This window comes from Agrilus planipennis, unplaced genomic scaffold, assembly GCF_000699045.2.
Source record: "Agrilus planipennis isolate EAB-ADULT unplaced genomic scaffold, Apla_2.0 scaffold55, whole genome shotgun sequence".
NCBI lineage: Eukaryota > Metazoa > Arthropoda > Insecta > Coleoptera > Buprestidae > Agrilus > Agrilus planipennis.
The window spans coordinates 543335-556856 of NW_020438918.1; the positions used below are offsets into that span (position 1 = coordinate 543335).

At 32.2% G+C, this 13522-nt stretch overlaps 1 protein-coding gene across 1 annotated transcript in view; it reads right to left on the reverse strand.

Annotated features, from left to right (window-relative positions):
- Positions 1 to 7959, reverse strand: part of LOC108736891 (protein lin-28 homolog) — a 14437-nt gene extending 6478 nt beyond the window's left edge. Inside the window, exon 1 of the mRNA XM_025973706.1 lies at positions 7827 to 7959. Within this exon, the coding sequence (XP_025829491.1) occupies positions 7827 to 7959 (133 nt within the window). The remainder of the gene's footprint in view (positions 1 to 7826) is intronic.
- Positions 7960 to 13522: the final 5563 nt, after the last annotated feature.

The following is a 13522-nucleotide window of genomic DNA, read 5'->3' on the forward strand; positions in this document are numbered from 1 at the left end:
AATTTTGATAGAATGTTCTAGAAGGAAAAGTAGTGAGAGAGAGGGTGAAGACACTAGTTTCTAGGAATACACAGAATTAGATAGTACAGAATTCAAGAGAAAGCAATTAAGGGTAAAACCAGATATTAGTATGGGAGTGCATGCAGGTATGGTTGAAGTTGGATTTCCAGGTAAAAGTGATTGAAAGAACAATAGAGTTTAGACTGAAAGGAAATATTACTTGAAATGAAATATTAATTGAAATGAAATAAAATTAGAAAAAATATTTACAGATAGAAAAAACCAAAAAGAGTTATTTCGCCACATCTTTTTTTCTCTTTTTAGATTACGTTCTTACCTTTGTTTTATAAACGCTATTGCTTAAAAACGTTTCAAATCATTAAAATTGGTAGTGGGTCCATTATTAAGCAAAGTTCTCTAAAAAAAGAGTACAACTGTGACAATTCACCGTTTGATATTAAAGATAGCTACATCGATTTGGACATCTTAATCTTGAGTACAATTGTCAGATCTTTTGCTTATATTCATGTCTGATTACTGATAATTCCGATTTGACCATTTTGTTTAATTAAATGCCCAAATAATACTCAATCAAAAACTTCAAGGATGTTTGCAATCCTGACTACATGAGTAAGAGCTTTTACAATCACTTACTTAAGATCACTAAATTTTACAGTTGGTTAAATGCTTTCTAAATTTACAAAGTAGTAGAGAATTTGGGCATATTATTCATAAATTTAATAAGAAACCAATTATAATTCGTCTCCTATTTTTATTACATTCCAGTTTTTTTGAAAGGAACAGGGTTACAGCACTTAATGTTCAAAAGTTGATTATTTATTGTCAGGTTTATTTTTTAATGACTAAAGAAAAGAAGGGAATTTTGATGAATTTGATGTATTTTGAATATATTTTCTTCGAACTTCGATAGTCCTGTTTTCACGACAATATCCTTTATCCAGTTTTCTACTTGTTCTATTGCTTCAGCTACCTACCTATTAATACTTTTACTTTATTTTTAACATACAGTTCATTCTACAACTTTAATTCCCATTCTGATACTGTTATCAAGAAATAAACATCAATATCAATCGAACCAACTTGATATAACCAACGACGATCTCTGTACATCCGAAGCTATGTAACACCTAAAATAATCAGTTTTGATTGCTCAGGGTGGAAATGTTTAAATACGTAGATACGTCAGATATATGGTCTTATTTTACAGTCCTTGTACGTCGAATTGTCATCAAAACAGTGAATACATAATATAAATCAGGTGTAAAATGTAGACAAGTTTTGGAATACCCGTAATTACTTTTGGGATTAGTATAATAAAGAAATGGTCTACTTGCTGTACCTATCTAAAGTTTGGTTTAGAACAACTTAACAAATAATAACGAAAAGTTGGAAAGGGGTTTTATTCCATTGAAACTTCGAGTTACTTGAAAAACTAATGACCACAGCATAAATAATAATACAGCTTTTTTACTTATTATTTTTAATAATCTGTTAAAAACACCATTATACCTATATAGCTCTGATTTGATTCACACACTTCTCTAGTAAATGAACTGATCTGAAGAAATCTTTTAATTGTTCTTAATAATCAGCAATATCATCATCATCATCTTTAAGTCGTCAGTCCTAAGACTGGTTGAACACGCATCTCCACTCTTTTCTATCCTGAGCTAATCTTCGCATTTCCCCCAAAACTAGAACAATATATCTACTATAAAATGCTTCCAAACATTATGTAAACATACTGGAGTTTCACGTCCTTCCCATTTTATGAGTACATAGTATATGTATGTATGCTTTTATACAACAACAATATTGGTAAAGGCTTTCCTAGTCAGTTAGTGAACTGTTGCTGTTCTGACTCGGGTATAAGGCCGTCTTGTGTTGAAGTTGCTTCCTAACGTTTCGCTAGCACTAATGGAAAAACTTCTTCAGAGGTCCTTCCATCTCCTAGGCTGGATGAAGACTCAGTCTCAGACTCAGCATCAGTTTACAAAAACATTAAGTTACTGTACTTTATTGCCATCTACCGGTGTATGCTGTTAATTGAAGTATTTCAAATGTTACAAAAGGACCTTAGTAAGGTACCGACCCTACTTGTCCAGTTAAATTGACGTGGAGGCTTATATACATGAAAAGAACGTAAACCAAACTTATAAAGCGGATCATGTTCTTTAATTATTTAACGAAACTACCAGATTTGATGTCATCAGCACGCCGCCTGCTGATGAGACCAAATAAATTATTGACCAAAAACTTCATCCTTTCATTCTACCGACAAATCGAATATATTCTGTTGTTTTTATGTTTGACAGTATAGGTAGTAAATAAATCTATAGTTAAAAAAAATTACGAAATACATAACACAACTATCTCAAGTTTGGCAGACGAAGATTATGCTTATATCTGTAGATATCCTTGTTATTATCCTTGCTAGTGGAGTCGCACTCACCATTCGTATAAAGACCAGCAACTGATAACAGTTTATTAGGAAAAAGAACCTTTATTCATGGTTGCTATTTCTCCGAATATAGACCAGTTTAGTACAAATGTGGGGCATGTGTTTATAAATTAGGAAAAATTTTAACAAACACTAGTACGTATTTTAATAAGGAATTCAATTACTTTTGGTTGGATTACATATACCATAATAAATTTTATTTAGAAAGATATTTTTATGAAAAGTTCGAAAATTTTTAGATTCATTTAACTGGAGCGGTGAGTATCACCTGCAAATGCACGCGTACGCTTTGTTTTGTTTTGGTTGATATGTGTGGTAACTTTGTATTGGAAAGGATAAATGTATATTTTCAACACAAACGAACACTACTTTTTATAATTGTATGTATTTATGTTATAATATGTGTTCTTGTTATTACCAGACTGAAGTGCTATTTTAAACTCGGTTAAGTGATTAACATTTGTTAACTCTATTTATGTAAAAGTTAAAACAAACAAAACTTAATTACAGTTGCAAGTCTACTGTACTGCTACTGAAAACAACAAAGCATTTCTCAGGTAAGGACCTAATATAAGAGTTTTAATAGAATAGTGTAGCTTTCTTTGACATCCGTTTTGTTGTAAATAATTTTCTCGAGGTAAAACCAACATCGATCATTTTATATTAGAAAATAATTTACAGCCCCGTTTTGATTTTGATCTTTTACTAGGTAATTAAAATAAAGGGAAGAAATAAATTTTTTTACTATATTGGCAGTCCTGCGTACATTGATTCGAAGGACGTCTTGCAATGTTTGAAGTGATAGAAGCGTAAAAAAATCTGAATTTGTTGAAAATGGATAATCCAAAATATTGTAGATTCGATATTGTTTTCCATGCTGTTTTGTCGTGGTCCATGATGAAATTTCGCAGTTCCTTGCTGAAGGCACCTTCAGTGGTAAGTCCTGAGTAGTGACTACTATCAATCACGATGTTTAGAATTGCGAAATCCAAAATATTTTGAATTATCTATGCATTTCCAAGTAGTTCAGAATTTTTTGCTGTCTATTAAGTCAAAATTTTGAAAGGCATCCATAGAATGGCCCTTTTGTCTCCTTTTTAAGCTTTGATCGGTGATAATAGGAAAACAAACTATTCTGTATTTTGCAAATAGAAAATACGCATAGAAAAGAATTTTAAATAAAATACAAAATGCTTTTTTCAAAATAGTAGGTATTTGTGGTATATAAAATATATTTGTAAAGCTCTTCAGAGATGCACAACATTTGCTCAAATGTGAGCATAGATTTTTAAAACCGTGCACTTTTTTGCAATTGTTTACTTCTAGCTGGAATTTTTGACGATGCTGGCGATTTTTAATGAAATTTCCGATTAAGTGATAGCATCCTGATTAACGAATAAAGCCCATTTAGCTAGTTTTATCCTTTTATGATTTTCCTTTTCGAGCGATATTTCGCTCATCTTCATACTGTTTTTAACCGAAATGTACAATTTTCAACCGTTTTTCCGAGAGTAAGTGAGAGATTGATAAACAACCCTGCGTTATGATATATGCAAGTATGATGGAGATGATGATAAATATTGAAATTATATCTATAAAAATACTGCAGGTACATAAGTATAAATAAAGTGGGTTAATAAAAATTGGATTTTAAAATCAACAATCACGTATTACGAAACAAACGTTTAAAAGTTTTTTTTAATGGATTAATTAATTAAATTAACTAATTGTCATTAACCTTTTTAGTTTCAAATTGTTCTACCTGATGCAGAATAGAAAAAAATTAATTGTTGTAACTCATTTTTAAAACGAACATTTCATTTTGTTATTCTAAAATTATCTAATTAAATAAAACGTTTACATAAAGTAATTTTTTATTTATCTATAAAACATTTTCAAATTATCGATTTATTAGGTTCGGCGCAATGTTGAAGGGGACGTCAGCGGCGACGCCTACTATGATTGGCAGCACGGTAGGGACGCCCCCGCATGTAATGGCGTCTGAATTGATAACGAATTTCGCCGAGATTTTGCGTTTTAAGGAAAACCGAACTGATAAATAGTATCTTGCTACCGAGTTTCCCCGAATAGGAAATTATTAATTTTTTTTAAAAATAAAAATTGTAGGACTGCAGTGAACATCTACAAAACCGTTCTGGGTGGGTTAAGACCCATGTGCTGATCCATTCTGAATTTTAATTTAGAAAAGTCATTATAGCATTTAAAGCGGCAAATTTAAAACTGCCAGCGTACAACTGCACCTATCCTAAGATGCTTTACTTATAATTCAAAATTATGCAGCGTTTTTATTTAATAAAATTGTTAATATGCAAAGTGTAACAATGAGAAAAACACTGTTTTTGTTTATTTTCAGTTCAATTTCCACCGTAGCTATTTATTTACATAACTTTCCCTACAGGAAATGTGTTAATGAGTTTTTTGTTTGATTAAGCTTCCGCTTTCCTCTATATTAACGATATCTATGAATCTGCTGATTGTATTTGATATTCATGGTGGCCCGATGATGCTTCTTAATGAATGTCATTTGTACAAAAGATTTAACAAGGAATATTATTACTAATGCCAGAAACTATAAATATACCTAGGTAAGGCAAAAAGTTCTCTGAACATAGAAATTGTACATTTAATTGTCAGTACGTATTTCATGTTGATAGATCATATTTTTTAAAAGACGAAATGTCACTTTAATGATCGCGAGAATCCCTAGTAAGTAACCATTTTTGTGCAATTTTTTTTAATAACATTTTTATTGGGACTAAAAGTAAAATCTGATATTGTAACTACACACTCATGTAATTTAATCGTGTAAATAAAACATGTAGGTATACATTTGAGGAAAAATAATTTCCAGTTTTTCTCAACGGAATATTTACACCTCGATGGCGTAACAAACGTGACACTTCTATTAGGAACATGGAAAAACTTTGCACCAGTCCTTTAAAAGCAGCTCCTTGAATCAACGACAGTGTAATACGCGGAGATTGCTTACATTAAAAATTCCATTGCGTTTGTGATACCTGAAAGAATGCAGCAGGCCATGTTAATACCAACCCATTTAACTGTACCGACCGACCGGCAAGTTATTCCAACGAAGATGAAAACAGTGACGGTCCGTACAATTTCATGACACAAAATAGGCACTAGGGAAGCAAATCATCGATACGATTTTTAATCACAAACGTAAATGTCTCGATTCGTATGGCGACGTTCGATTTCATTGAATTTTAGTATGTCAACGTTCGATTTCGTTGCCACTTTGATCCTAACCTAACCTTAACCTAAGAATGCTTCATAAGATTTTAAACTTGCGGTTATTATTTATATTACGATATTTGTAATTAAAACAGTTTTTTAGCTGTTATTTAAGTTAAAGGCTTAAAGATTATCAAAAACACAAAATCGGCAATATCAAATGGCAAGCAAAACGGGAACCCTACAACTTTATCAGTAAAATTGCCAACTGATTAGTCTGAAAATTAACCACTAAGTTTCAATTGTAATACAAATAAATTCGTCTCACTCCTACATTGCCATTATTTTTTTCCTGTAATATAATAACGTCATGGATCATTTGATTTTGTATAAAATAAGTATATTTCACAGTTCTTAAAGTGCTGATTTCAAAATGTCTTGCAACGATAGACATTAAAATACAATTGTATATTCTCTATAACATCATACAGAAGAAACATTATAAACCTATATACAAACATTAGGTCATATTCATTTTATGTAAAATCAATGCACCGCCACTGAGTAAAGAAGCACATTTCACTGATCATATTCATCCTGTTTCGTCCAAATAAGTAATTACAGTAGAATTAGTTCATAATAATGTTATTATGATTAATAAAACTTCTACATCCATATTGTTATGTGGGTAGGTATCAGACTTTATTTAGTAAAAATAGTTTCCTATTTCCTATTAATTTAGTTAGAAATTCTCGTCAACTCTAATGGTATAATTTCTGCAGCACGTTGACTTTCAAAAATGTTACTTTGGGTTTAGAAATTCCTAAAAGTCGATCCACCCTATGCTATGGTTCGACTACCTACCTACCACTTTATATTACTTAACACTACGACTATTTACAACCTTCCTTGAAACTAGTAACTATGCCGCCCGTTGTTAGGTTTGCTCACCATTTCACAACATCGGCAAAAAGAAAAAGCTTCTCTCATATATAAGGGGTAGAATCGTATAATCGTTCGAGCTTTGGCTTACACGATTTCGTACATACTGAGAATTCCCAGAAATTCAAAGTTTCAAATGGAAAGTTTGTGGATATACCTTAGAAATACAGGTTTAATAAATAAAGTATATCAATACCATTTTCTAACACAAAGTCATCAAATAACCAAACTAGAAAATGTATTATTAGAAGCTTTCCATACTCCAAAAAATTGAAATTATTTGGCTAGCATAAAAAGTAATGGTTTACATACTATGAAAAAAGTAACGAAAATTCAAAAACGTTGACCAGGGAGGATCTTGTTTGTCGCTGCGTGAAAGATTGTGGAGGATTTGATAGTAATAATTATTATACTTATTACAAAGCTAATACAGCAAAACACAGTTGGCTTAAAATAGTCACATTACGAAAAACTTACATGAAAAAAGAAAGTGTTTTAAATAATTTTTTGTTGTAAATAAATAGTTTTTAGGTGACTATTGCAAGATTTAGTCACTTATTGAAACTGATCGTAAAACTAGAGCAACAAATACGACTTTTAGAGCTTCACCTATGACATGAGAGAGATATGACAAGCACCCAAAGGAAAACCTAACCTACCCTATGTAACCTAGCCTCAGATAAACGATACATTAGGTTACGGTGTGTAAAAGTACACCTACTAATCTTGGTTGAGTAAGGCTAGATTCGGTTTCATTTATTTATAAATATTGTAGTATTATTAGCAAAAATACCTATACGTTTTCCCTCTATTATTTACGTTGGAATAGGTCAAGTATTTCTGCTGTTTTCGCCATTTTACTCCGGGTTTACTGAACCGATTAAGTTGAAATTTACTATATATATGAATTTCTGTGATTCACGGAAATTAATTTTGTACATGAGGATCACTTTTGGGGGCCAATAGAAAACTTAGAAAAAAGTTTTNGCCACTCTGTATAGGTACACAAACACCACTAACACACTCTAGCACGTGTTAATTAAGGGCATATTAATTATATTTTTAACGGTCGCGTCGTCGGTTCAGGTAGAATATAAACAATCAAGTTGTCGAAACGCCTTTTTGAAGGAGCTCAGTTTTGGTAAATAAGTACATAAAATGATGATGGGTTTTCGCTGGCGAGGGTTACTTGCCACCCCCACCACGACCCTCCAAAGCTTCCCCTTGTAATTCAGAAAAGCCCCGTAAGTTCTACCCTCTTTTGAAAGTTTCCATATTTCGCATTGACAAAGGCGTTTGCAGTTTCGCACGAAATCCGTCATTCGGTAATGGGTAATCACTTAACGCGCAAAAATGGTATTGATTTCTGCGATTACGCCCGTATGCGATGTAAATATCTTCGACAACCTCTTTCTTTGATTTTTACTTACCTACGATAAGATTTATTCATTTTCAATGTAAATCTATATATATAAAAGAAAGTCGTCTTAGTTGCACCATTTATTACTCAAGAACGGCTGAACCGATTTGGCTGAAAATTGGTGCTGAGGTAGCTCACAACCGGGAGAAGGACATAGAATACTTTTTATCATGTTCCACAAGAAAAACGTGGTATATGTAAACGCAACTGACATGGAATGACAAAACGAAAATGACAGCAAAACGAAAAATTTATAAATCAAATCATCAGTCTAGCCGTTCATTTGTTAAAAATGGTATAACAAAACGCAACTGACAGCTAAACGTAATGTTGTAAAACTTGGCTTTAATGCTTTTTCATATAAAATTAGTGACGTACATATCTACTTCAACATTTTACAAAATTCTACCTCTTTAGGAAGCTGAAAAGGGTTTGCAAAGATTGCATGTTTGGTTTTGGTTCGATTTACTTGAAACTGGTTAAAAATCTTTGTTAGGGGAGGGATGAGCGGTGAAGAGGGGTTGCAATGTTTCAATAGAACATATATTATTTTTGGTCAGATTTACTTGAAACTTCGTTTTAATGGTCTCTCATTTAATTTCTGAAAGATCTATCTCGACATTTTAAAAAAAGGAAAGGTGTTGCAATTTTTGTTTGGGACATATACTTTATTTGTGGTTAAATTTACTTAAAACTTGGTATATCTGCTGTTTGATATTATTAATCAAATGAAAAGAGGTTGCAACGTTTCCATGGGGTATATTTTATTGGTACTCGGATTTACTCGAAGGTTGCTCATTGTTGAAGTTAAGCAAATACGTGTTTTGGCAATTTTTAACAAAAACAACTCTTAAAAATGAAATGTTGTTGCTACGTTTGTATTTGAAATCTAAGATGGCGACATTACATAAAGTTTAAACGTTGTAAGAATGAATTGGGAGTTAAAACGTTTTATGGAGAAACAACACTAATTTCTGCGAGCGAAGCCGCTGGGAAAAGCTAGTTTAGTATAATTATAACCAACGCCATATGTTTAATTTAAAAGTTGAAAAGTAGGGACATTGTTCAAGATTAAAGGACCCTGTAATTTTGTTTTAAGTTTTTATTGGTAGGTAGGCACATCTACGCAGTTTAATTCATTCATATTGGACATTGAACCGTGGTTAATAGCATACACCCATTAATAGCCCTTATTTAATCTTTTGTCCTTTTAATTGAAGTCGAACTGTCGGTTAATTCAAAAGTAAATCGGTCTTTTTTTGAGTCCCGGAAAAGGTGAACAAGAATGGAATGACTTGAATATGACTGTACATAATAAGTCACTACCGTTATATATATAGGTAATAGGTAGATAACTAGCATGCGTATTTTCAAAGCGTACCTATATCCAAATATGAATTGTTTTAATATAGTTGTAAGTCAGTAAACACAGGTATTGGGTACCAACTTGTATACGTAAAACTGAGTGCTTAGCATAACTCTCTGCCACTTCATTTGAAATTCATAAAAATGCAAGTAGAATCTCAAATATGCGAATGTCTACCTACTGTCTTTTCTATTAGTAGTTCCTTGGCTATTGACTGCTGGATGTCCCTACCACAAACATTTCTTCATGTTTACGAATTGTGTCCCGAAAATTGTCCCTTGATGCAGTTAGACGCATTAGACATACTAATTTTTTGAGCTGTGCTTAGGAATCACATCGTATATAGGAATCCCCGAAAATTGAGTTAAAACCGTTCAAATAAGCCTATAATGTTTATAAACGCTAAAAGTCTGCAAAGAAACAAAATCGAAATCTGTACCAATCTGTACCAATAAACGACAGAAATTGTAATATGTAGTTCGGTCATACTGATGTATTCGTGTTTACGAGAAAAAGTGCAACAAATAATTTAGTATTGGGATCCGTCAAATGGGAGGAGCCTAAAAACATGGCGCCGATTAGGGAAAATTTATCGTAGTTCCTATAGTGTACCGTGCAATTTCCAAGTTTTTAAATTACCATAAAATGATAAGTATTGGCAAAATATGTGATTGGGCTGACACAAAGCCTCGGAAAGGAAATTTCGTTGAAGGTGAGCGTGTTTTTAATGCCAATCACATTATAAAATTCGGAAATAACAAATCCGGAAGCTAGCCTTCAAATTCCGTCAAGTTTACTGCCTACTTTTTACAAACTTCGGATTTAAAAAGTGATTCACGTTATATAATTGGTGAGGTGATTCTGGGTGATTTAAGCAATATCATATCAATGACTTGCACGTGCAAAGCCGATTTAAGAGAACGTTGCAAACACATTATTGCAACTTTGTTGTATTGCAGCAGGTAGGTTCTTAACCTCAAAATACTTATATCGTATCATTAGAATTGTGTTAAATCAATTACACAGGAATAAATAATTTCTCACTTTATAATTTTAGTATGATTCTAGTTTTAAATATTAAGGTTATGGCTGATGGTAAATACTTGCTGAAATATAATCATGTGCATTAAAATGACGTGAACAAATTTTTATTCCGGAATTCACTTCTTTGATACCTACTGCTTTCATCCAAGCTTCTATTAGTTTACTTTTTTCTCTAATTTTCCGAATATATTTTTTACATATATAAAACGGTTAGTTTTTATTGGAAAGTAGTTAATGTAGGTGAAGAGTGAAGATCTATGTCTGAAGTGCTATTGCAGCTTTTCACTGAACATATTAACTTTTTATTTGATTTAACTTTAGAAGAAAACTTCGTCGACTCCATCATCAAAAAAATTTTTACTTTTTTAACGTGTTTTATTATTTTAATAAACAATTTTACAATTTGCGTGCACAGTTCCTATGTAAATTTTTCCCTCATTCGAGTTATAAATTTTGCCACCAGAAGGTGTATGCCAATTTGACGGATCCTAATAGTAATCAATAAATAATACAAATTACAACAAACGACATATTCCAATACAATCTTAATTACCAATTTTTATTAGGTAAATTTTTTGTTACTTATGCTTTTTAAGTTATTACCTACTGCTCTTTTTTCTCCACCTGTGTCATTATCCGGTACCCGCCCGGATCCTAAAAAGTGTGAGATAATCTTTACTTTTCCTACTACAGTAAGATTAGATAATATTATAACGGAACTCATAACTTCTTGCGTCAGGTATAGGGAGATTAAAAACTACAAAGGTTTGAGTCACCCTTGGCCCGTGCGAAAAAAGCCAGGCAACGTCCCTGGCAGTATCAAATGCGGCCGACAAAATGGCGAGTTCGTTTTTTAACCATTCGCGAATCAGCATAATTATTCGCAACTTCAGCCCAACGGCATCGCAACTTGAAAGAAGAGAGGGAGACCCCGCGTCCGCAACAGCGGCGAAACGCCTGCCGCCGAACAAGTTGCTGCTCTATTTGCTAAATATTAGTCAGGTCGTTCCTTAATTTGTATTAAGTAGCCAAAATTTTCTGGTTGTAAAAGCGTACGTCAAGATGTCTATACGATGTTAAAAAATGCGAAAAAAACATCATTATTGGCAATTTACGCTCAGAAGGTCGGGAGCTTCACTGTTAAAAAAAGTAGTGTTGCACAAAAAAATAGTCGATAATTAAACAATTTTACAAGATTCATCTGTAAAATTTAATTTACTGCTACTGTTAGACATTAACAATGACAAATTACCGCGAAATATTAAAAATCAAATGAAAAATAAAAATGCGTCATAATTTAAAGAGTGCTTAATCTTTGACGAAAGTTCGAACCTACATACATCTTTAAATGTATGCGAACGCTAATCCAGTCTAGATTTACCTCATCTACCCCTCTTAACTCCTGTCTTTATCCTATCAATCTATCTCGTTCATTTTCTTACTGATTTCTATAACACCCTCTCTTCTCCTACTATTTCTAACACCTCCTCGCTTCTAATCTTATCTACAAACCCATACAAAGTCGCACCATAGACATACACCTTAATAATCGTTTCCGAATTTTCCAAAATAACCGATCTCGAGCATGAAAGTGATTTATTTTTACTAAAAACCACCCGACCCTGCACCATTCTTTGTTTTATATCTCTAACGCCTTTTCCATCCTGACTCATCCGACTCCCTAAATATCGAAAATCAACGACTTTTTCTAGTTCATCTCTCTTTTTTTATATTAGTCCTAACCCTCCTTTTACATCCCTAAATATCAATAGTTTTGTTTTGTTTTAAAAATCAAAGAAATCCGTACTACAAATAGCTTTTGCTATGTGTAGCAAGGTTTTGTTCATATTATTCGCTAGGCCAATATCACACTTATCGCATCCTCGAAAGCTACATCTCTCTGCGACATTTTCCAATATTGAAAGTGCATGAGTATTGCTGCATGTAGCATGTAGAATTCAGATAATATCAGTCACTAATCTAAAATTTTACATAACATTTCCTATATGTAATATATATCATTTGCTACCTGTAACTTATAGCGGGAGTAGAAAGTTCCGAACTAAAATGTTATATAACATTTGCTACATAGTGTGAACCCAGCTTTAGGAACAGATCAGTGGCTGAATCATATACTCCTATTAGTCATTGACTCAAATAACGAATGAGAAAACATGATTTTTTCGAAATGATAATAATAACAATAAAATGTTGAATTTATTTATAACATGTACGACGATAATAATAAGTGGGTCTATGCAGATTTTTAACTGTTTAACTTGAGGCACCTCTTAGGTGCCAACCATGCGTTTTGTTAATGGTTGTGTACTAACAGCGAAATGATTCATTATTTATTTAAATCACAAAGCTTGTGTCTGACACAAGATCGACGAATTAAGACTTGCAAATGGGAAATCAGGTAAAAAGTAAGTTGTGAAATTTAATTTACAATAAAAGTGACGTTAAATGGTCTTATCTCTAAATGCTTTATTGTTATTTATTGTAACTTGTTCTGTCCATCGATGTAGACAATATACTGTTCTTTACAGTTCTTTATAGTTTAGTAGCCCATATGAAATGGAAAAGTGCTATCATAAGTCATTTATTGGGTAGTTACGAGTTAAAAACATTGCTAATTTTCCGATACACAAACATTTTACCAATATGGAATAGAGTCGTTATTTTTACTTCATAAAAATTCATGATGGATAGGATTAAGTAGGTTGATACTCCTATATGCTCTCCTATACAGTAAATATTAACGACTGATAGCAATTTAACACAATATTTTTTAGAACATAAAAAATAAATCAGATTCTGCTATTTGAAGCATTATAATTGCTTTATTAATTAATGTTATTAATGATAAGAATGTGAACGGTGTACAATTGGGCTACGATTTCCTTACGTAAAATATTCTTAAGGATATTATAGTTAGCATAAAATCGCAGTCCAAAATTTATATGATTTGAAGGATTCTGAATTCAAATGAGTTCTGGAAGAAAAAATGATTGTTTTACGAAAAATTATAAATTTAATCTTTGAATACTATATA